Source organism: Colobus angolensis, unplaced genomic scaffold (assembly GCF_000951035.1).
Source record: "Colobus angolensis palliatus isolate OR3802 unplaced genomic scaffold, Cang.pa_1.0 Scaffold162, whole genome shotgun sequence".
Taxonomy (NCBI): domain Eukaryota; kingdom Metazoa; phylum Chordata; class Mammalia; order Primates; family Cercopithecidae; genus Colobus; species Colobus angolensis.
The window spans coordinates 5,717,825-5,741,690 of NW_012114733.1; the positions used below are offsets into that span (position 1 = coordinate 5,717,825).

At 35.6% G+C, this 23,866-nt stretch overlaps 1 protein-coding gene across 1 annotated transcript in view; it reads right to left on the reverse strand.

Moving 5' to 3' along the window:
- Window positions 1–328: 328 nt before the first annotated feature.
- Window positions 329–23,866, reverse strand: part of CDC37L1 (cell division cycle 37-like 1) — a 29,199-nt gene continuing 5,661 nt past the window's right edge. Inside the window, exons 3-7 of the mRNA XM_011937343.1 lie at window positions 19,753–19,846; window positions 11,242–11,357; window positions 10,568–10,690; window positions 6,411–6,575; window positions 329–2,761 (exon numbers count right to left, since the gene is read on the reverse strand). Coding sequence (XP_011792733.1) covers window positions 2,660–2,761; window positions 6,411–6,575; window positions 10,568–10,690; window positions 11,242–11,357; window positions 19,753–19,846 — 600 coding nt within the window. The 3' untranslated portion in view covers window positions 329–2,659. The remainder of the gene's footprint in view (window positions 2,762–6,410; window positions 6,576–10,567; window positions 10,691–11,241; window positions 11,358–19,752; window positions 19,847–23,866) is intronic.

Below are 23,866 nucleotides of genomic sequence, written 5' to 3' on the forward strand. Positions count from 1 at the left end.
AGGATGGTCTTGATCTCCTGACCTTATGACCCTGCCGCCTCTGCCTCCCAAAGTGCTGGGATTACAGGTGTGAACTACCACGCCCGGACGTTCATTCATTTTTAAAAGGGTAATATGATATGCCAGTCTGAAAGAAGAGGAGGACCTGATTTTCCTAAAGAAAAGTTATAAGAGATTGTGAGCTCATTAGGCAAAATTTGAAAGAGTCCACTTAATGGTATACTTGGAAGAGAATGTTACCCATCTATCTAAGAGTAATAATTTTAAGTCAGTATTATCTTCACCACTGAAAAAATGACAGAGTTAACAGAGAATAAATGGACAGCTATTTGATTAAAAAATTTTTTTATTCAAATATTAATTTTATCAAATGAAACAAGAATCTTTGATGATATTTTGATGTAAAAAAAAAGTTTCATTCATGTGTTTGCACTTTCCATGGTTTAATTTGTTTAGGGTAAATTGTCCAACCTGAAATATAAATTATCCCTTTGCTTAGTATACTCTTTATTTCTTAAGAAACCAAAAAAAGGACATTTCATTTGGTAGGATTTAGTTCAAGGATGTCAATTTACTGTTTCTAGTACTAAAGTACGGGTAACTATGTAATTTATGGTCTTTAAGTGCAAATTATGGCATCAATGGTTCCCAAAACAAACCCAATCACACTTACATACTCAAAACACAGTATTTTCTTTTGCAAGTAAAAATATATAAATCAAGTTTCAAAGAATGTCTTTTCAGTAATTCCTGTTTTAGAAACAAAACCCTTCAAGAATAGTTCACTCAGTTTGTTGATACTTTCTCTCCTGCCAGTCTTCAGTCATTAAATACCTCTAACTTAAAGAAGGCAAAATGAAATTCAAAACCATTTGAATGCTTACAGGTAAATCCTGGGAAAGAAGGGAAAATAATTCAAGTAACATTTCTGTGAAACTGGGAATATGGCTCCTGTGTCTGCCCATTCTCTCAATTTGGTAGAAAGGGAAAAATAAGAGCTTGCTTCAGAACAGAACAAAAAGAAAAAAATGTCTATGACTAGGTCATGGGTTTAAAAAAAAAAAAGTACAGGCTGACAAACACTACTATGTAAATTTTATTAACATTTTATTATAGAGTATATATGCATATCAAAAGCACAAAAAGACTTTTATTCTGAAAACCAGGAAGATTGTGATGTTACAGAAGAAGGTTCAATAATTCCAGTCCATTTCTAGGGTACTAGGTGTCTGATCACCTCAGTTAAAACAAAATACAAATGAGGCCAAGGTCACAGGTCTGATCACCCTGAGTCCCTTAGCACTATTTGGTTTCTCAAGTTGAGACATATATTCTCAGTCCCAGTTAGCCACCTTCCAAGTGTTTGCTATTAGTCTGAATGGGTACTTAGCCAAAGACTACACCCAAATATAACCAAAGCTCATGTCTAAGTCATAAGATTAATCCTTCAATAATAAGGATAGCATAATTAGCTTTGTTACCTAATTCTACATAAACTAAATCATCAAATATCCTGGCATAATTGAAATGACTTACAGAGGAAGTAGTAAAGCTTGGAAGCATTCTATGGTAACTGAGCTGAAAAACGGGAAATGCCAAATGTTGTAAATGCCATCATTACCAGTAAGGGTCACCAAATTCTCAGAAATAGGTAATTGGCAGCTCAAGACAGCACTACAAGATTTCTCTTGCTTTAAAAAAAAAAACATCATTTTTAAGAGTCCTTTTTTAAAAAGCTACAGCAAAAAACAAACCAAAAAAAAAAAAAAAAATTTCAAAAGGCTACATGACAGTGAAACAATAACCACAAATTTAAAAATCAGATTATTATTCCTGTTTGTTCTTACAAGTCATTAGTATTCTTTTAAAACTTACTCCCTGAGAGATCCCAGACTATGTTAAGAAAGAGTGAGCTTGAAGTTATTTTTATTTAAAAAGAAAATCTATATTAGCTCATCACTTTTGATATTACTATAACTCTTAAAGTCAGCAGGGTAAAATCAAATTCTAAGGAATATAGTTTTGAGAATCATTTGAGGGTAAATGTAATGTCTATATCAAATTTGTATTATAGTCAAGGATTTAACTGATGGTGCCGAAAGTCAAGTATTTAAGAGTTAAGACTTTTAAAACTTGTGCCCCCCAACTTACTTAGTAAAGTAGATTACCAACTACTGATTTATTGCTTTTAATGTGATGAAATACCAGATTTGACAGCTAAATTAGCAGTGGGATACAAGTACGTTTTTATCTTTAATCATTTTTGTAGAATAGGACATGTACATATCCATATAAAAAGAGACTGTAGCAGATGCCTCCCTCCCAGAATCAACCAGTTCTTGTAAACATTGCATTTGTGCAGATTTTCATACTTGATTCCAAAATTGAGAACAATAAGATTAAAGGCAAATTTAGTAGCCACAAAAAGTCCAGTTTGACTTCCTGCAACATATGGTACCACTTCTCTCTTCAGAACAAAACAAAACAAAAAACCTAGCAGCACATTAAAAAAAAGTTTACAAAACATTTCAGTACTCTTTCCCTCCCATCAAAAACCAAACAAAAATAAAGTGCAGCACCCATAAAAGTGTCAAGAAAATAGCCAAGTTCTTCCTTTCTTGTAACAAAATAGCACTTGGCCTCAGCAGTCTTAACCAAATTATACAGTGTCCATCATTTTGGGTTCATCATCTTCTTTATGTACCACTGAGTTTAAGCTGCAGAGAGCTGTATTGATAGAATACTGAAGATAATCTGGATTCTGGGGAAAAAGAAAAGGTGGATTGGAGGGGAGAAAAAACACATTATAACCAGTTTTATGACAGCACATACATAAATATTCAGTTTCACAGTCCTATTTCTCTGCAGTGTAGTAGAGCAGTAGGAAAGAAGATGGACTTTGGAAAAAGACTTGGGCTGAATTCCAAGAAAATAAAGAAAAAAATAGGATGCTATCACCTATGAGATGTGATAAAAGAATGATACATGTGAAAAACAGAAATGTTAACAAATACCACCTTTCTTCTCCATTTAATCATACAAGGCAAGGCTACAACTTCCATGTGATTATATATACACAGCTACTGATAATTTAAATATGGTTTGAAGTCAGCAATGCATTTTTAAGATTACCATCTAATTATAACAGTAAACACTAAAACTGCAAATCATCTGAATGAAGAAAAAAATTTACTGGGTAAAAATTATGGATATCTTCAGGGTGTACTATGGTTTCACAAAGGTTAAAACAAACTCAGTGAGAAATCTGTACACTTTTGAGAGGTATTTACACCCTTATTTTTTAAACAGAATAAAACCATGGGATTTTTTAAACAAGCATCACTCATAAATGTTATGTCAATTTCAAAAACTGGGAATAGAAAACATAAAATCTTACTCAATAAATGCAAAAATAAAACCATTATTTGTTAAAGCACCATGAATAAGGATATAGCCCTTAAGATCCAGAACTTTAGAAAATTCTTCCCCAATTCAATTTTGTCTACTCAATTGTTCCGAATGTCTGCTAGTTACTTAAGACTTTTACCACTAGTATTACTAGTTTTACTTGTATTTATTTTATTTAATAAACACCAATGAGGACAATAGTCAAACAGGATAGATGTCTTAAACCTCACCATCCAATAGGAGGTTGGGGAGGCAGGGTTTTCTAAAGATCCTCCTAAGAAAGTACAACACTTTGTGAGACTCCTTTATTCTAAAAGTCAAAAAGCTAGCTGGAGTTTGGATTATTCCCAATCAGGTCTTTATGAAGGAAATAGCAGAGACAACTGACTGAGACGGGACACTCACACTGGGCCTCAGTTTTAATCCTGCCTCTGTTTAGTAAAGCAAGCCTCAAGGAGAACAAAATTCACAATTTAGTAAAATTAAAAGCTAGCCTATAGGATAAACCTAAAGTAACTGTTATTATATCTATATCCAAAAGGCCTTGGATTAGACCTCTCAAAACTAAGGATAGTGAATGGTATTTGGCTTATTTCAAACAATTGCTGTCAATTATTAAAAAAAAGAAATTAAAAGCTAAATGGTTACTCATACTTAAGCTTTATCAAAAATGACCAATATTCTTGCTACGTTGTCTCATTCTCCAAAAAAATAGCTTTAAGCCCTTTTTCTGACAATCCAAACCTAATTCTCTGGAAGAGAGCTTACAATTACTCTATTAAGACTGGGCTCCAGTTTTCCATGACACAACTTTGAATAACACAATTGGCTGAGGAGATTCTCCAAAACTCATCTACCCATCTGCCTAAGAACTGTAAGATACTATCATACAGAGACTTTAAAAAAATAGAAGGAATCAGTATACCCAACCTAATCTATACTTAAATTTCATTGACTGTCCCATATTTTCATCTAGTAACATTCTCAACACATATGACTCAACAGTCTGTGGTATAGGTGAATAAGCAGTGAAGTATAACAGAAATCCAAAAGTAGAATATTAGATTCATCACTTATTGTGTTGACTTCAGGCAAATTACTTAAGTTCTATGAATTTCAGTTTACTCATCTATAAAAATGAATGAGAATGAATCACAGGGTATTTGAGAAGATTAAGTAATATGTGTGAAAGTGCTTTGCAATCTATAAACTGATATAAAAATGAGATGTTATTATGGTAAGATTTTTCTTCCAAACCTCTAAACTGATGATTTGGTCCCTCAAGTGTCCTCTCATTTTATTTCCCTCAATTAGTTGATAATCCTTTCTGCACATGTAGCAAGCATCTAACTGAAATTTTATCCAGCCTTGTATCCTTCAGAAGGACTACATCAGGATGCTCAAATTGCTTACCATAAGGAATTGGTCTCCCACCGTGAGGAGATTAGCCCAGCTCAATTAAATCTGAGTAACCCTGATAATATCAGCAATACAAAAGTGTCAGAATTGTATAATTCTAGTCCCCCTATGACTATAAGGGATGCCTAGCACCTGATATTAGTTGCTATCTAATATGTGTAACAAGGATTTACTTCTCTCAAACCAGAGGAAACTTCTTGATAACAAAGGCTAAGATACTATAATGTGTACCTTTCCCTCTTATGTTTAGAATCAGTTACATCCTTCCAAAGTCTCTTTTTTTCCTTCCCATGCATTATGTGACATTTTAATTGCAAGAGGTTTATATATTGGATTTCATAGTGACTTGGTTGCAGAATTCCCCTGGAAAAACTACTTCCCTATGGGCTATTTCTTAGGAACTAAAGAGAAAAATCATCACTGAATTTAAATAAAATTAAGAGATAATCTGTAGGAAATTTGTAGAGGGAATATTCCTTACATGTCTAACTAAGGGGGAACATTAGTAATTATTTAAAAATCAAACATTTATTTCCATCCTTGAGACTTTTTTTTTTTTTTTTTCCCAGGCAGCCTCTAGAGCCAGAGTAGGCTCAGAGACTCCTGAGAATAATATTTTTGACTGGGGTAAATATGATCAATCACTTTCCTTAAAGGACATACATATAAGTGGAATGGTGAAATCAGTGACATAAGGTCGAGTCATTGAAAATCTCAATTTTTAGCACTTTATGAGGTTTAAAACTAAATATAGGACTCTCCTTGCATTGTCTTTTGAATAAAACTTTCCTTCTCACAATGTAGGCAACAGATTAAACTGGCTAAAGCTGGTCTTAAAATCTTGGAGCCTGGAAATGAGAGATGACTGGGCTCTATTAAAGTGCTACTAGTAAAATCAAATGGGTAGGAATTATCTAATAACTTAAACTTGTAATCCTAACTAGCATCAGGCAGACCAGTGGTCTGACCACTTCTCCTTTTTGATGTAAATTTTTTCATGCTGCCTATATGACATGGTTTTACCTTGATCAAACCACTGAAGACTTCAAAGAGGCTCAAACAGTTGGCCAATATTACCAGATACGATATTATCAGCTACATTAATATGTTCTAAAAATGTTACATCTGGTAGACAATACCAACATTTAACAAGCATATACTAAATAAACTTAAGTAACAGATCACACTGGTTCCACTTGCATGTCCACTTTGAAGCTAATTCATCTAAAAAAATCACAATGGCATAGTTCTAACTCAGGATGAGATGTTTTAAGGAAGTTCCTGAGGGAGCCATCTTGAAGAGTTGATGACTGAGAGGATCAATAGCTAAGATTTGTTCTTAAGAATGGTTAGGTATAACTAATCATTACTACATTAAAAGGAGAGGAAATCTGGTATCTCTAAATACTTAAGAGGTGAGATTCGGTACCAAAACATGGCATGAAGTAAGATTCAACAGTTATCTTCTAAGCCAGGAATATGTAAAATGGTAACACATATTAAAAAACAAAAAGTTTGGCAAAATAACAAAAATTATGTGAACTAATATGCTTATAAAATAAATATTTACTTTTCCAACTTACCTGTGGTAAGGATTCTAATAAACCTATAGATCCAACACCAGAATGGGGAACATGATTCTGAACTGTCATAGGATGAAAACTTTGTGATTGAGAATAAAGTCTTACTCTTGACTTAAAAGCTTCAAGTTCATTTTTGAATGCTTCAAAATAACCTTCTTCCTCTGCCTAGAAAAAACAAACAAACAAACAAAAAAACACAAAGACTGTGTTCTTCAAGATTTCTAGACATAGTAAATTCCAGAAAGCATATAACAGGTTTGAAGTAGAGGAAGTAATGATAAGGTGAATAGTCTAAATATAGAAACCACCACGATCCCTGTCACATTTGTGAAAACTACCTGATTTATAGGAACATTAATAATTGGTTTGCTCCATTTCCTTCTGCTTCAGCAAAATAAGCTAATAAAAAACAACCCCTCCTTATACATACGCACACGACTAAAAGAAAAGAAGGCTTTCTCTGTATTTTCCTTGATTTATCTGGATCCTTAACAGGATCCAAAATAGTCCTCATTTAATCTGTCAAATTCATTCTATCTTCCTCCCACTACCAAACAATCAAGGGATATTCTTAAAACCTTTTAATCCTCCAACAATTAATGAAGGTGCACTATTACCTGTTCCTAGTAATTTTCTAACTCTATATTCCCTACTTATTAAGAGCTATGAAAACCAAACAGAATTCAACAGTCAACGTCATTATGGAACTATCTTCTTGTTCTAGTTAAGCAAGTACCTTCTTTTCAATATTAGGGAAAGAAAAAGTATAACTTAGGTCGAGGGAGTGGAACTCTTAGGCAACTCCCTATTGGCAGCTGCCTCTGTTTATGTTTCTTTTGAATATAGAGAAATGATACAGAGATTTATCCTACCAATAGAATGCAGGCTTTAAGTTCAAGTAGCGGGAGAGATCTTGTCAAATGGATTTTAGGTTGTGTAATCAGGTTAAAACCTGTGGATTACTTATCAGCATCAGCATCTATTGAAATAACGCAGAGAATGTTCTGTGCTGCCATCCTATCTTCTTGTAAATTTAGGAAGAACTTCCTTAATTACATTTTAGCACCTCGCTTTATAAGAACTTGTGTGGACACACAGTATGTCATATCCAAAAGTATTCTTTCTGAAAATTGAGAGGCACAATTGCTGGCCTCACTGCATGCTTAAGGTTTAGGGATTTAGATATAGTGATGACAGATTTTGTATTATTAAGTAATGTGTGGACCACTTGCTTAATTTCTTTATGCCGATTTCTTCACCCATAAGATAGCAATAGTAGTCCTCATAAAATATTATATGAATTTAATGAGTTAATCCATGTAAAGTGCTTAGAATAGTCCCTGGAACAAAGTAAGCATACCATAAAGTGATTATTTCATAATTAAAAAAAAAGTATCATTAAGAATACAATGTTAAGATTGAAGACCAGTGCCTTTCAGTTTTACTTTGTTAAAGTAAATGTCAAACAATATATATGATTTGGCCATGTTCCCTTATTTTATTAAACACCAGTTTAAACACATCCATTAATGTAAGATGAAAAGGAAATTATGTTTTTTACTACTCCTAAGTGTCAAGTAAAAATTCAGAAGAGACGAGGTGTGGTGGCTCATGCCTGTACATTTTGGAAGGTTAAGGCAAGAGGACAGCTTGAGCCCAGAAGTTCGAGACCAGCCTGGGCAATACAGTGAGACCATGTCTCTACAAAAAATTAGCTGGGGATGGTGGCATGTGCCTGTAGTCCCAGCTACCTGGGAATCTAAGACAGGAGGATTGCTTGAGCCCAGGCATTCAAGGCTGCAGTGAGCAATGATTGCACCACTGCACTCTAACCTGAGTGACAGAGCAGGACCTTGTCTCTAAAAACAAACAAAAGTTTAGACTAGTCACCAGAAGCAGCCTAGCTAAAATACCAAGTCAAGCATTTGCTATTAAAGTTCAACTGTTTCAGGAAAACTTCGTGTTTCGGTTGCATTTCAGAAGAGTTTAGGGTATTTAAGTTAGGACTACTGCCACACTGACAGTTTTTTAAAATATACAAATAATAATTTTATGTTTACAAAAGGAAATGTTCATTGTAGTACATGAAAAAGAAAATGGAAATTATTTATAATTCCACCACACAAATATAACCAAAGTTAAACTTTTGGTATATTTCCTTTTAACTTCTAATTGTATATGTTTGAATATATCCTATGTGCAGAAGAGCATGTAAAAGACATACGCACAGTTTATTCAGCAACACCCCCACTATGTGCCCGTAGAAATTAGGAAATAGATCATTACTAGTATCCTAGAAACCAGTTCCCAAGAGCATTTCTCCTCCCTCCCTGAGGTTATCATTATTGTAACTTTTGTCTTCTTAATTATTCCTTTACTTTAGTTTTACTGCTTATATATGCATCCTTCAACAATATATTATTTAGTTCTGCCTGTTATTAAAAAAGTACTTTATAAAAAAATACAAAATAAGAACGTTGATACTAGATATATCCATTTAGTATCTATCTAAACAGATACATCACTCTGTGGTTTGTTTGATTCACTCTCTGGTTTTCCATCTATGCTGATGTTGGCTAGTATTTTACAGAGTGAATATACAGGTCACATATCTGAAATGCTTGGCACCAGAAGTTTTTCAGATTGTGAATTTTTTCAGATATGGGAATATTTGCATTATACCTACCAGTTGAACATCTCTAAATTGAAAACACAAAATCTGTGAGTATTTCCTTTGAGTGTCATGTCAATGCTCAAAAAGTTTCGGATTTTGGAGCATTATGGATTTTGGATTAGGAATACTCAACCTATACCACAATTTATTCATTGTTTCCAGGTTTTTGCTATTATGAACAATCTACTATAAACATTACGGCAATCTAGTACATATGTGTAAGAGTTTCTCTAGAGCAGCAGTTCTCTTTACGTCTTGAAAATTACTGAGGACCCTAAAGAGCTTCTGTTTATGTGAGTTATATCTGTCAGTATATACTGTTAGACATGAAAACTGAGGAATTTTAAAAACATTAACTAAAAATAACAATGACAAACTCATTACACTACCATTAATAACATTTTAATTTAAAAAAAATTGTTTTCCAAAACAAAAAAATTTAGTGAGAAGAGAGCTGCTTTTTCTTTTTCCTTCAATTTTTCTAAATCTAATGTCTGGCTTTACAGAAGATGGCTAGATTCTCATATTTGTACCTCCACATTAATCTCTATTGTACACTACTGAGAGAATGAAAATGAAAAAAATAACATCTTGATATTATTGTGAAAAGAGTTTGGACAGAGAACCTCCTGAAAAGGTCATGAAGCCCCTCGGGGTTCCTGGACCACACCTTGAGAATCTACTCTCTAGGGTGTATATACCTAGGAGAATTTCTGGATGTTAAGGCAGGCACTTGTTCAACTTTACTAGGAAATTCTGTAAAGTGGTTGTTCCAATTTATACTTCCACTAGCAATGAATGCAAATTCTTATTGCTCTACTTCTTGGGCAGCTTTTAAATTACTGCAAATCTTGTGAGAGTGAAAGGGTACTTAATCTTTCTAGACATCTATTTTTCCTCAACATGGCCAACATCATCTAATATGTACTGCTTCCTGTGAATTTATAGCATAAGCATGTCTTCAGCTCATTACAAATGTTCCATAAATATAATTTTAAAGGGTACATAACATTCTATGTACCATGGGTATTTTTAACTATTCCCTTAATTGCTGAATTTTTAGGTTGCTTCCTATTTTTTCTTTATAAAAGTCTGATTTCTCATTAAACTGCTGAGTTCTACACATGAAGAATCCTGTATTATTTTGCTCAATAATGCATCCTGAGCATCTGAAACAGCTGTGCTTTGCGTTAGGCACTTAACATTTACGGAATGAATTAATGATAGAACACAAGTTTCCTGAATATACACATTCATTTAAATGGGTCTCAATTTCATATACATGCTGTAGTACAGCCTCTTATATAGCTCTTTTAAGTTTAAATTAGCAAGAAATTAGCAATATAAATTTCCTTTTCACAAGAAAATCTACAGAATTTAGCCTGTGGCATCCTGCTTGGATGCCTTCTATTGATATGAATAGAACAAAGAGGTCTCAGCTGGGACCAAATCTTCCCATTTATCATATCAAATAATTACTTACTTTGGCTTTCTGGAAAAATAAACGAAAACACCCTCTTGGATCCACATTACAGTTTTTGGCCATTTCCATAATAAACTGCATTACAACAGCTTGATGTGCTATTTGTTCCATTAAAGCCCCTTTCTGAAAAAGATTTAAATGATATAAGAAACAAATATATTAATATATTTAATTGGCATACTGATTCAAATTTTGAATTTTTAGAATATTTTTGATTTTACTCTCTTTAGTTATAAGTCAAATACTTTACAAACATATAAAGAGTATATCTTAGTTTTTTTTTTTTTTATTATTTGTATGTGGACCAGAATAACTAAAGGAAGACCGTGCTCTGAACTTGATTTAATACCATGATTACTGTCTGGATTTTTAAAATACGACTTTCAAATTAGTTTGAAAAGGATTATAGCAATATGAAAACAAGAGAGATAGGGGTGGAGTGGCAGAGAAAGCATAGTGGAAAAGTTTCTGTATGCTAACTGAAACAACAACAACAAAATCTCACATCAAACTCAAGTAGATCTGAAAGCAAAAAATGATAATTTCATCTAATGACCTTCCTGCTTTCTTTTAAAGGACTTAATGTAGAAAACAAAACAAAACAAAACATCAATAAAGTATGAAATCAGATTTCCACTAAGGTTCCTAGAAACTCAAGGTTCACATAATAATACCTTCTCAGCTTCTAGGTGAAAACACCATAAAATAAGATATTTAGCAGTTTCTTCACATACAAGGTATGGATGGTCAGACAAAAATCTCTGACTATCATCCCATCGACTCAACATACCTGTAAAAAAAAAGAATTGAACCATAAGTGTCAAATATTTTCTTTCTTCCTATAAGGGAAGAAATACCAACAATTCTTAATTCATTAATCTCTCAATAGTATTTTTAAATGATTCTCTTTAAAGACAATTCATATTACCAGAGCAACAGACTATGGTAAAAGAGCAAGTGAGGGACAATACTCTTTAAAGCAACACTTAGTAGACTGCAAAAAGCTCCTAAAATTCACAGAAAGTTTTATTTCAGATAATTAATCAGGCCAGAGTGGCCAGTTCAATATTAAAAAGTCCTGCATCCACGAATGCCTGCAGTCTTGGGCAAATTGAGAGTTAATTATGTAAGCCATTTACTCATGACGTCTTTTATAAACAAAGTCTTTTAAAAATTAGTTAAGCGTATTTGAAAATGGTTGTCATTTTGTTTCAAGATGTCAAAGAAATCCAAATACTATTTAAGTTATATCTACACTTTTATCTAAATTAGTAGGAAATCTGGTCAAAGTCAATACCACCAAGAAATCACGGAGCCAGCAAAGTGTTGACTTTTTAATGTTGTCTCTACTAAAAATAGAAAAATTAGCTGGGCATGCTGGCAGGCGCCTATAATCCAGCTACTTGGAAGGCTGAGGCACAAGGATTGCTTAAACCCAGAAGGCGGAGGTTGCAGCGAGCCGAGATTGCACCACTGCACTCCAGCCTGGGCGACAGAGCAAGAGACTCTGTCTCAAAGGAGATAAGCTGAACATGGTGGCACATGCTTGTAATCTCAGCACTTTTGGAGTCTGAGGCCAGAGGATTGCTTAAACCCAGAAGGCGGAGGTTGCAGCGAGCCGAGATTGCACCACTGCACTCCAGCCTGGGCGACAGAGCAAGAGACTCTGTCTCAAAGGAGATAAGCTGGACATGGTGGCACATGCTTGTAATCTCAGCACTTTTGGAGTCTGAGGCCAGAGGAATGGTGGAGTCCAGGAGTTGCAGGCCAACCTTGGCAACATAGTAAGACCCTGTCTCTACAGAAAAAGTTTAAAAATTAGCTGGGCATGGTAGTGTGCATCTGCAGTCCCAGCTACTTGGGAGGCTGAGGGGGCAGGATCACTTGGGAGCCTAGGAGCTGGAGGCTGCAGAAGGTATGATGGAACCACTGTGCTCCAGCTTGGGCAATACAGTGAGACCCCATCTCTTAAAAGGACTTGAAAAAAAAAAAAGGATAAAGACTGTAGCATTTTCTCATAGAGTATTCTAAGCTTTATAAAGTTATTTCCCCAATGCTTTGCATATAATGATTAGGTCATTTGAAGTTCTGAGAAACAGAATGATTATGGAAGTTACTTAAAACTACTTCTTAAAGTATGAAGAATATTGCCAGGCATGGTGTAATCCCCACTATTTGGGAGGCTGAGGTGAGAGGACAACTTGAGCCCAGATGTTGGAGGCTGCAGTGAGCTATGACCTCACCACTGCACTTCAGCCTGGGTGACAGAGCAAAACCCTATCTTTTAAAAAAGTCTAATGATTCCTGGGACTCAGATTTAAAGAAAGCACAATCCTTATTTCTTACACTTGAACCCATAAAGTAAATCCTATGAAGCAGTTTTGCCTTAGCTTTCTTACACTTCTGGAGAGGTAATATTTTCAGCTCTATCTACCATCCACGATAAAGCACTGCTCCTCTTGTTTACTTCTTCATGGCAGCATTGTGACTCCCTGAAATAACAAAAGCCTTATCCATTCTGGTTTATTTTGCAGGAAGGATAACATGAAAGGGTTCCTGACACTTGGAGCTATGGGGAAGGGTATCACTAAATGTTAATTTTTTTTTTCTTTTTGTTGAGATGGAGTCTCGCTCTGTTGCCCAGGCTGGAGTGCAGTGACACGATCTCAGCTCACTGCAACCTCCGCCTCCCAGGTTCAAGTGATTCTCCTGCCTCAGCCTCCTGAGAAGCTGACATTACAGGTATGTGCCACCACGCCCAGTTAATTTTTGTACTTTTAGTAGAGACAGGGTTTCACCATGTTGGTCAGGCTGGTCTCGAACTCCTAACTTCATGATCCACCCACCTCAGCCTCCCAAAGTGCTGAGATTACAGGCGTGAGTCACCACTCCCGGTCAAATGTTAGTATTTTTTAACTACCCATTTAATACCCGAGACAAATTAACACTTGACATTGAAAATACATTTTTTTTTAAATCTGAGAAATACTATCACTTGATTTCAAAAATGCACATTGAATTAGTATGAAATTGATAAGTTCAGTTACAGGTAGTTGATACAGACCTTTGTGGAAACAGTGTGGAATTTTATGAACAAAACAAAGACAGGTGGGGCGCAGTAGCTCACACCTGTAATCCCAGCGCTTTGGGAGGCTGAGGCAGGAGAATCACCTGAGCACAGGAGTTTTATGTCAGTCTAGGCAACAAAATGAGACCTTATCTCTACACAAAAAGACAATTAGCCAGGTGTGGCGTACTCCACCTGTAGTCCCAGCTGCTTGGGAGGCTGGGGCAGGAGGATTGCTTGAGCCTAGGAAATTGAGGCTGAAGTAGCTATGATCTTGTAACTGTAATCCAGCCTGGTGACAGAAAAAGACTCTGTCTCAAAAAATAAACACATAAAGAGAATCAACAATTCAGTGGAACAGTATATACCTCAAATTACTGACATTATTTTGGAATTTGTAAACAAACTTGTATACAAATGGAGAGTAACAATTTAAGATGGTGGCTGAGAACACAGACTAGAGCTAAATGGCCCAGGTTCAAATATTGTCCTCACCATTTTACTATCGTGGGCAAGTCCCTTTATAGGCCTCCATTTCCTCATCTGTAAAATAGGGCTGAAAACAGTACCTAACTCAGGATTTTTGTGACAATTAAATGCTATTAATTCATATAAAGCACTTAGAACAGGGCCTGAGACATAGTAAATACTCGATAAATAATAAACACCCATTACAAATATTTAGCTAATCCTTTGGTTAAGGATAATACAGTCATTTTAAACTAGCCAAACAATTTATCTGAATGCTTGGAAAACCTCACTTTGACAAGTTTAGATATTTTAATCATATGCTTTAACCTATGTATTTCCCTAGTGAACATCTAAATCTCAATCCATCATCAACCTTCATATGCCACCTGATTCCTAAAATGGTCCTGAAATACACATGTCCTTATTACTGATTTCCCTTTCCTCTTTCATTATACTTATAGAATTATTATTATTAATTAATTAATTTATTTATCTTGAGAGACAGGGTATTCCTCTGTTGCCTAGGCTGGAGTACACTGGTGCAATCACAACTCATTGCAGCCTCAACCTCCTGGGCTCAAGAGATCCTCCCACCTCAGCCTCTGCAGTAGCTGGGACTACAGGTATAAGCCACCATACCCAACTAATTTTTTTTTTTTTTTGTAGAGATGAGGTTTCACTGTGTTGCCCAGGCTGGTCTTGAACCCCTGGGCTCAAGTGATCCTCCAGTCTCAGTTTCTCAGAGTGCTGGGATTACAGGCATGACCACCATACCAGGCTTAGAATTTTAACAAACTACACTCATTCATTTTAATTTCCATGTGTACTAAAAATCTCCCAGCTAGTTTGTGAATTACTTGAGGAAAGCTGTATGATCATTTCCCATATTCCTAAACTCCAGATCTCCTATATTTCCAATCATCTACCACCATATGCATTTCTACTGATATGCCTGCACATAAATCCATCTTACTTGAAACCAAACCCATACTTGTCTCTCTGCCATCCTACAGTGCTTCCTAGGCTCCATGTTACCAAATCAAGCGTTCTAGAAATTCCTCTGACATTTCCATTTCTCCCACATCAAATCGATCACCAAGTCCTGTGGTTATACTACTACGATCAGTTAATATGGTGAATCACATTAATGAGTTTTCTAACATTAAGCCATTTTGAATTCTTAGGATAAACTCTTTGAAAATTTTTTTTCGCATTATAAAAATAAAGTTTATTTATTGTGAAGAATTTTTAAAATTCAGAAAATAAAAGTTATCTGTAATTCTACCACAAGACATTATTGTTAACATTTTGATGTATTTCCTTCCAGGCATATTTTTGAATGACTTTTTAAAAAAACAAAATTAAGGCCGGGAGTGGTGGCTCACACCTGTAATCCCAGCACTTTGAGAGGCCGAGGCAGGCGGATCATCTGAGGTCAGGAGTTCAAGACCAGCCTGGCCAAAATGGTGAAACCCCATCTCTACTAAAAATACAAAAATTAGCCAGCATGGTGGCAGGTGCCTGTAATCCCAGCTACTTGGGAGGCTGAGGCAGAAGAATCGCTTGAACCCAGGAGGCGGAGGCTGCAGTGAGCAGAGATCACACCACTGCACTCCAGCCTGGGGGACAAGAGCGAGATTTCCTCTAAAAAAAAAAAAAAAAATTAAAATCATATACATTTTCTATTCACTTCACTTCATATGTAAGAATGCTTTATATTAAATGTTTTTCAAAAATAAGATATTGATACTTTTTTTTTTTTTTTTTGAGACGGAGTCTTGCTCTGTCGCCCGGGCTGGAGTGCAGTGGCCGGATCTCAGCTCACTGCAAGCTCCGCCTCCCGGGTTTAGGCCATTCTCCTGCCTCAGCCTCCCAAGTAGCTGGGACTACAGGCGCCGGCCCCTTGTCCGGGTAGTTTTTTGTATTTTTAGTAGAGACGGGGTTTCACTGTGTTAGCCAGGATGGTTTCGATCTCCTGACCTTGTGATCCGCCCGTCTCGGCCTCCCAAAGTGCTGGGATTACAGGCTTGAGCCACCGCGCCCGGCCGATACGTTTTTTAAAAGCAATAAACAATTACATTGAAGAGGTTGTAAATACTCATAGTCAGTACAAATGAAAAAAATCCTATCATAGTATTTGCGCAAATGTTTATAGCTCTTGGTAAAATTTCCAGTGACAACATCATACACAGATTAAAAAAAGCTGAATCACAGCTAACTTTGGCTAAAACTGAAGATGATGTGCTCTGAAAATCAGATGACTCAAAAAGCAGCTCTGATGATCATAAAGCCAGTGATGTCAAACATGCATATAACTTTGAATATAACGGTTGTAAAATGTAAGAGATAAAAGGCTTTCTTTCTAAATTAATATTTTATATTTATAAAATGTGAATTACCTATATTAATAAACTAAATACAAATGTAGAGGAAAAAATCAGATTTCAATGCTTTATACTATTCCATGACATACTGTACCATTTACCATTAGGTGGTAAATTCTACCTAATTGTAAGGGTAAAAGCAGCACAAGAAAGGTAGTCAACAAATTGTATAAGGGAAAAGCTAGGAAAAACTCTGAAGAATATAAGCACAAATAAGACCACAGAGAAGCACTGGTGGGCAGGCCCTATAGCCCTACACAGCCCCCATACACACCAGGCCGATGTCATCCAAGAGTATGGAATGCAATCCAAGTCCAGAAACCCTCCAACTGGAAGCTTTAATTACATCTCCTATTGCAGATGTGTTTAAAAGAGTATACCAGAAGCCATTATCCTAAGCAAACTCACACAGGAACAGAAAACCAAATACCGCATGTTCTCACCTATGTGGGAGCTAAATGATGAGAATACATGCACACATACAGGAAAACAACGCACACTGCAGCTTACCGAAGGGCGGAGGGTGGGAGGATCAGGAAAAATAACTACTGGATACTAGGCTTAATACCTGGATGATGAAATAATCTGTACAACAAATCCCCAAGACACACGTTTACCTATGTAACAAACCTGCACATCCTGCACACGTACCCCTGAACTTAAAACAAAAGTTAAACAACAACAAAAAACCAAAATAAAGGAGTATACCAATATAGTCATCATTTTGGTAAGCTTTCTTCTTTCATCACAATAAGCATACATCAGAAATCTTCCATCAAGCAGGTATAGCCACAAATTTTCACTGTCTTGTCTCACACCTCTATCAATTCAGTGCCATAATTCAATCCACAGGGATTTTTATTATCTTATAATCCCCCATGACTACAAGTTGGTCCACTCTCCACTGATGGAACTTGGTAAAGCAGAAATTGCAGGTATTCCAGGTCCCTTGTTAAGATATATCTATTCCAGAGTGGGAAATAAAACACATGAAAATTTTGGGAGCCTACTACCTTAGTAACATTCCTGGGGATCCAATGTGCCGTGGCAAGTAATATATCTCCTCTGAAGTTAAAGTCAATATGCATTTCCAGTAAAAAAAAAAAGGCACAATGTGACTCGGGGAATGGCTATTGGTCTGGTTGGGTGTGAAAACAGCAAGGTTCTGGTATTTATTACAAGATAGTATATTGGAAGTTCATAACACATAATGGCAAAATGATTGCTTATTAATCACCTGTGGATGTTGTCAGTTTTTTCCTCAACTATCTCATTATTTGCACAACAGTTTTATAAATTCAGGGGTCATGGTGGCACAAGTTTGTGATTATGCATAGATTTGACAGTGTAGACTTTCCCCATCAAGGATGTTCTAGTATCCTAATCCAGTTTAGCCACTGAACACCTAATTTGCCAGTAGGAAAAAACATCAAAATCTCACTATGGCACAATGCACTGCAGAGATGAGCCAGCCATCAAGTAGCAGGTTGATTACCTTGGCCCCACTTCATCTCAGAGGGATTGGTAATTTCTCACTTGAACTATCCCAGTCTAGATGTGGAAGTGCCCTCCCTCCTTGCCATGCTTCTAATCAGTAATACATCTGTAGTCTTACTAAATGAATTATTCACCATACCACATTATTTTTTGACCCAGAAACTCATTTTACAGCAAAAGAAATGCAGACTGTAGGGTTCATGAAATTCACTGTTTTCATAACGAACATCACTACCCAGAAGCAGGTTTTATAAAACGCTGAAGATACATAGCGCCAGATGGGTTACAACACTTTGTGATATTTGGATATTTTCCTACACAAAATTGCTTCTGAACAAGGCAGTCAGCTTACAGCAAAAGTGCAAGAACTGTTTCTCATTTACTAGGTTTCTCGTGGCTTCAAAGCAACCAACTTTCAGAGTGCCAGCTGGGTGAAAACACCTTGAGGAATGTTGTTTCACCAGATGCAGTACATGCTCTGAAAGAGCAATCAGTATGGTACTATTTTTCCTTCAACAGAAAAACATGGGCCTAGAAAGCAAGCACTGTAGGCGGGAGTGGCAATTCACATATCACAACTAAGATTCATGTGCAAATTTCTTGCCTTCTATCCTTATGACTCAAGGCTCTGCTCATTTCAAGATTTTACTATCTGTCCAAGGGAGGCCTGTGTATTCATTTTTTTTTTCTATTATAAATAATACACATTGATGATATGTAGAAAAACTTTGTCTTTATTTCTTCAAGTACTGTTCTTTTAGTTAAATACAGTCTTTTTTCTTTATTTAAAATGAAAAGTATGAGCAAAGTGAATATTTTATGAATAAATTACATAAAAGGAAGGGAAAACATTGAAAGTAATATTTATTGTATTGACATAATTGAAGCATACATGAAATTCAAAAAATTTTGAGTAAATAAACACTAATAGGAAAAAGATTTCAAAATGCCATTTAAAAAGTTTATGACTATATTACAAATAAAAACCATGTTTACTAAATTAATATACTACTTGGAATTTTTTTAAAAAAGTTTTTACTTTGGAATTAAAAAAAAAGTTTTAAACCTTAACTCCTAACATTTCCCAGCAGCATTTTCATGCCAGCGGTATCATGCTGCCTATAATTCTCAGAACACACCATGCTGTTTCCTAACTGCCCGTCTCATGCTGTTGCTGTTGGCTTGCCTCCCTTATACATGAAAAACTCTTATCTGTTCCTCAAAATCAAGCTCAGATGCTGGCTTCTCTGGGAAGCCTTCACTTGTATCAAACCCCCTCTTACCCTTTTTCCCCAATAGAAAAAGCCTATTTTTCAGTTCTTTATATATACATTTCTATTGCTATATTTATCTGAGTAACAGTTCAAGGATCTGCCTGAATTATAAAGCATCATATCCAAAACCTGAAAAAAAATGAATAATCTTTTAACCGTAAGACAATCAGATTCCAAGGAAGCAAAGAGGAAAAAGAAAAAAGCAAAGACTAGTTGGGAAATGGAAAGAGGCTATGGAATACATAAAGTTGTCTTAGAAGGTGGTACTATATAATAATACTTTTGCTTGTCTTTACCATTTGGTTCGCTCTGTCAATTAATTTTATTTATAACCAAAAAAATTTCTAAAACAAGATCTATACAGCTGTGCCAGAAGTAGCTACAGAATTGGAGTTTGCTACTTTTCTTTTTGGCCTTTTATAAGTCCGTTTTTTACACAAGTACATATGATACTAAATATTACAAAGAAGGAAACCCAAGTAGTAGACTTACCAAAATGTCTGATTTTTTGCTCATATTTTTGCATAAATGATTCTGATTTATCTTCATCCTCTGTGTCTTTTCTTTTATCTTGATTAATAAAACTCTAAGAAAAAATTTTAGAAATTTAAATCAGATTTTAAATTCTAATTGAATCTTCTTTCTCAGATACTGAATACCTAGCAATTCTTCTTGTAGACAATATTTGTGGTATAGTATCATACTGATATTACATGATTAAATTCATCTGTTAAACTATTTTTAAAAATTAAAATTTTCTTGTACGGGAGTCTTATTAATTTTGTTTAAAATGATGTATGAGGCCGGGTGTGGTGGCTCACGCCTGTAATCCCAGCACTTTGGGAGGCTGAGGCGGGCGGATCACGAAGTCAGGAGTTGGAGATCAGCCTGGCCAACATACTGAAACCCCGTCTCTACTAAAAATACAAAAAATAGCTGGGCGTGGTGGCGGGTACCTGTAATCCCAGCTACTCGGGAAGCTGAGGCAGGAGAATGGCGTGGATCCAGGAGGCAGAGGTTGTAGTGAGCTGAGATCACACCATTGCACTCCAGCCCGGGCGACAGAGCAACACTCTGTCTCACAAAAAAATACATATGATATATGTGTGGATATAGGTTTATCTTGGAAATCATGCAGAAAAACAACTTAATTACCCTTTTTGGTAAGCTGAATTTCCCAATTAAAAGCAGGTATAGAAACATCCTTTATATTTTACATGAATAATTTACTTGTGCATTATTTAATTCTTATAAGTATTTGCAACTCTTGCCTAATCTTTCGAGTTCTTGCTGGAAATAAACTCAGAAATTCAAAGCACATAGAGAATAAACTATATTTACTATAAATTCTTTAAGACATAAACCAGAAATAGACCGTTGTTGTTGCGTATCTTTTTTTTGTTTTTTTGAGATGGGGTCTTGCTCTGTCACCCAGGCTGGAGTACAGTGGCACAATCATAACTCACTGCAGCCTCAACCTCTTGGAGTCAAGTGATCCTCCCACCTTAGCCTCCAGAGTAGCTGGGACTACAGGCGTGAGCCACCATACCCAGATAATTTTTAAATTTTTTGTAGAGACGAGGTCTTGCTATGTTGCCCAGGCTGGTCTTGAACTCCTTGGTTCACGCAATCCCTTCACCTTGGCCTTCCAACGTGCTGGTATTATAGGCATAAGCCACTGTGCCTGGCCCTTTGTTGCATTTCTAATAAATTTCTTAGAAGAGACCAAACAGTTTGATTTTTAAAGTCAAGTACAAATTTCTATTAAGGAAGTACTTATTTTCAGTTAAATAAGTCATAAAATATACCAAGAATAAAGTTTGTCTCTAGCTAGAAAAACTGGCAGAAGTTTCTTAGAACATTCTGTGATTGTATTTATACCCTATTATCATCACTGCCAAAAATAAAAATTGCAAACTAGATCACTGCCAGTTTATAATCAGGAAGCACTCAAAAGTTTACATATTTCAAAATAAAAGATTTTTTCATTATACAGTCTGCCATCTAGACCAGCACTGTCCAATAGAAATACAATCCAAGTTGCAAATGTAAAGTTTTCTATTAGCCACGTTAAAAAGCAAAAAGAAACAGATGACATTAATAAATTATTTTATTTATCCTAACATATCCAACCTATTATTTCAACATGTAAGCAATACAAAACAATTATTAATATTTTACTTTTTTTGGCACTAAGTCATTGGAATCCGGTGTGTATTTTACACTTACAGCACATCTCAATTCAGACTAGCCACATTTCAAGCACTCAATAGCACATGTGGCTAGTGGCTATCAAGTTGGATAGTGCAGATCTAGACCAGTCCTCTCAAGTCTCAAGCTCCCAGACAAAACCAGTGTAGGATTTTGAGTAAATGACTGGAACATAAAGGTAGTCCTAATTAATTTGTGAGATAAATGTAGGCTGTCTTAGAACCTAAGTTTAAAGAAATAATTAAAAGCAGCGACAAAATGAAAATATTTTCTTTCTGACCACTGTGTTAAAGAAGAGACATCAACTTTACAAAACAAGAAATATTACTTTGAACATTCCTTCTGGAAGAAAAAGATTATTTTAAAAGTTTTGGGATATAAATGCAGAACAGAAAATAACACTTAAGATGTACCCCTTAAAACAATATATACAGATATAGCAAATGACTCAGATAAAGAATGATCCCATTGTGGAGGGGGAGAAAAAGTATATATAAATTAGTAGAGGCACAGAGAAAGTCGAGAAAGATATGACTCACTGTTAAAGTACTGATAGGGCTAGTGGCGAGGTGTGTTACTGACTGCTGTAGCAGAACTACAGCTGGTCCAGGGAAAGGCAATTTAAAAAGCTCATGAGAGTAGGTGAAAGCAGATGCCAAGAGGACAATTAACAAGTAGGTTATGTGCTGAGAATTCTAGAAAATAATAATGGTTAAAGATAAGGTTCATTGTGGACTTAGACAAGAATGACCAGTCTCTCCCTGAAACTTGAGGGTGAAGTACAAATATAAAGAAGTATCACTTTACAAATTAGTAGAAAATGACTGAATTTCATTGCCCCATAGGTTACAGACTGAAGATTTAAATACTTTTTTCCTAGGTTCTACATTTCATATATTCAAAGGATTGTGGACTACACAAATGTATCTATTTGTTAAAATTTTATACTTAAGATTTGTGCATCTCAAAGTATATAAATCTTACCCAAAATTTAAACAAAAAATAACAATAAAATGCAGGAATGGGTGTAGGCGAAGGTATAGATGAAATGAGAATGGCAGAATGATGACAGTTATTGATTTGGACTGGTGGGGTTTATCTGGTTCACTTTGTGTATGTTGAAATTTTCGACGATGAAAGGGCTGAAAACAGGTCTAAAGTCCAAATTCACTCCTAGATGATACATCCATGGGCTAATTAAGAAAAATGATGACACTTGAAGGCCTCTTTCTCCCTATTCTCTGCATATTTCAGGCCTAAAGAACACTCATAGTGGATAACATACAAAATCCACCTTTGTGGTAAAGCTAAAAGCTTTCAGCTCTGTGAACTGTGTTTCCTTCAGCCATTATGGGATAGTGAAAAAAATGAACACCAAAATATCTGTATCCATCAGCATGTTCATAGACTTCTTTATAAATGGTTCTCCAAAATAAGGCTTAATACAAACTACAATTTTTCTTTTTTTGAGATGGGGTCTCACTGTTGCCCAGGCTGGAGTGTAGTGGCACAATCTCGGCTCACTGCAATCTCTACCTCCTGGGTTCAAGTAATCCTCGAGCCTCAGCCTCCTAAGTAGCTGGGACTACAGGCACTACAGGTACATGCCACCATACTCAGCTAATTTTTGTATTTTCTGTAGAGACGGGATTTCATCATGTCACCCAAACTGGTTTTGAACTCCTGGACTTAAGTGATCTGCCTGCCTTGGCCTCTCAAAGTGCTGGGATTACAGGCATGGACATCTAAGCCCGGCCTATTTTTCAATAAATATCATTTTATTCCACATTTAAAACACTAGTTCATGAAGTTATGCCTTTTCTCCCCTTTTCATGCATCTGAAAATCAATCTCTAGAAACTCTAGTTTTCAAATGGAAAACTGAGGTATAAAACCCTGAAGTTTGAAAAACATGGGATTTTAAAAGTCTAAGCCTTCATTCTTAAAGGCACTGAATAAAGGATATTCAACACTTCTTATTATCTTATCTCTCCATCCCAGTCAGGAATTTCTCACATTTAACCCACCACTAAGTTATTAAGTCACTCTACTTATTTTTCTACTTAGTTGCTTCATTTATAAAAATAAGATGGTTGCATTAAAGGAACTCTAAAGTAGTGATAATCAATGTAGGGGGTACAAAATATGAGATGTGGAGGAAAATATTTCACAACTGATCTATTTTCCCATCCTTATAAATATCACATTTTTGTGAATGTTTTTTAATATATGTAATATTTGTTCGGCAGTACATTTATATAAATATGTATTTCAGACTGCTCAATTAACTGCCTGGAGTCTGCAGCTCTACAGCAAGAGCTTTGAGACTTTCTGGCTTTCATAAACTTTTCAAGCACCTTTCATAAACTGTTAAAATTGAACACTGTTTATGGGAT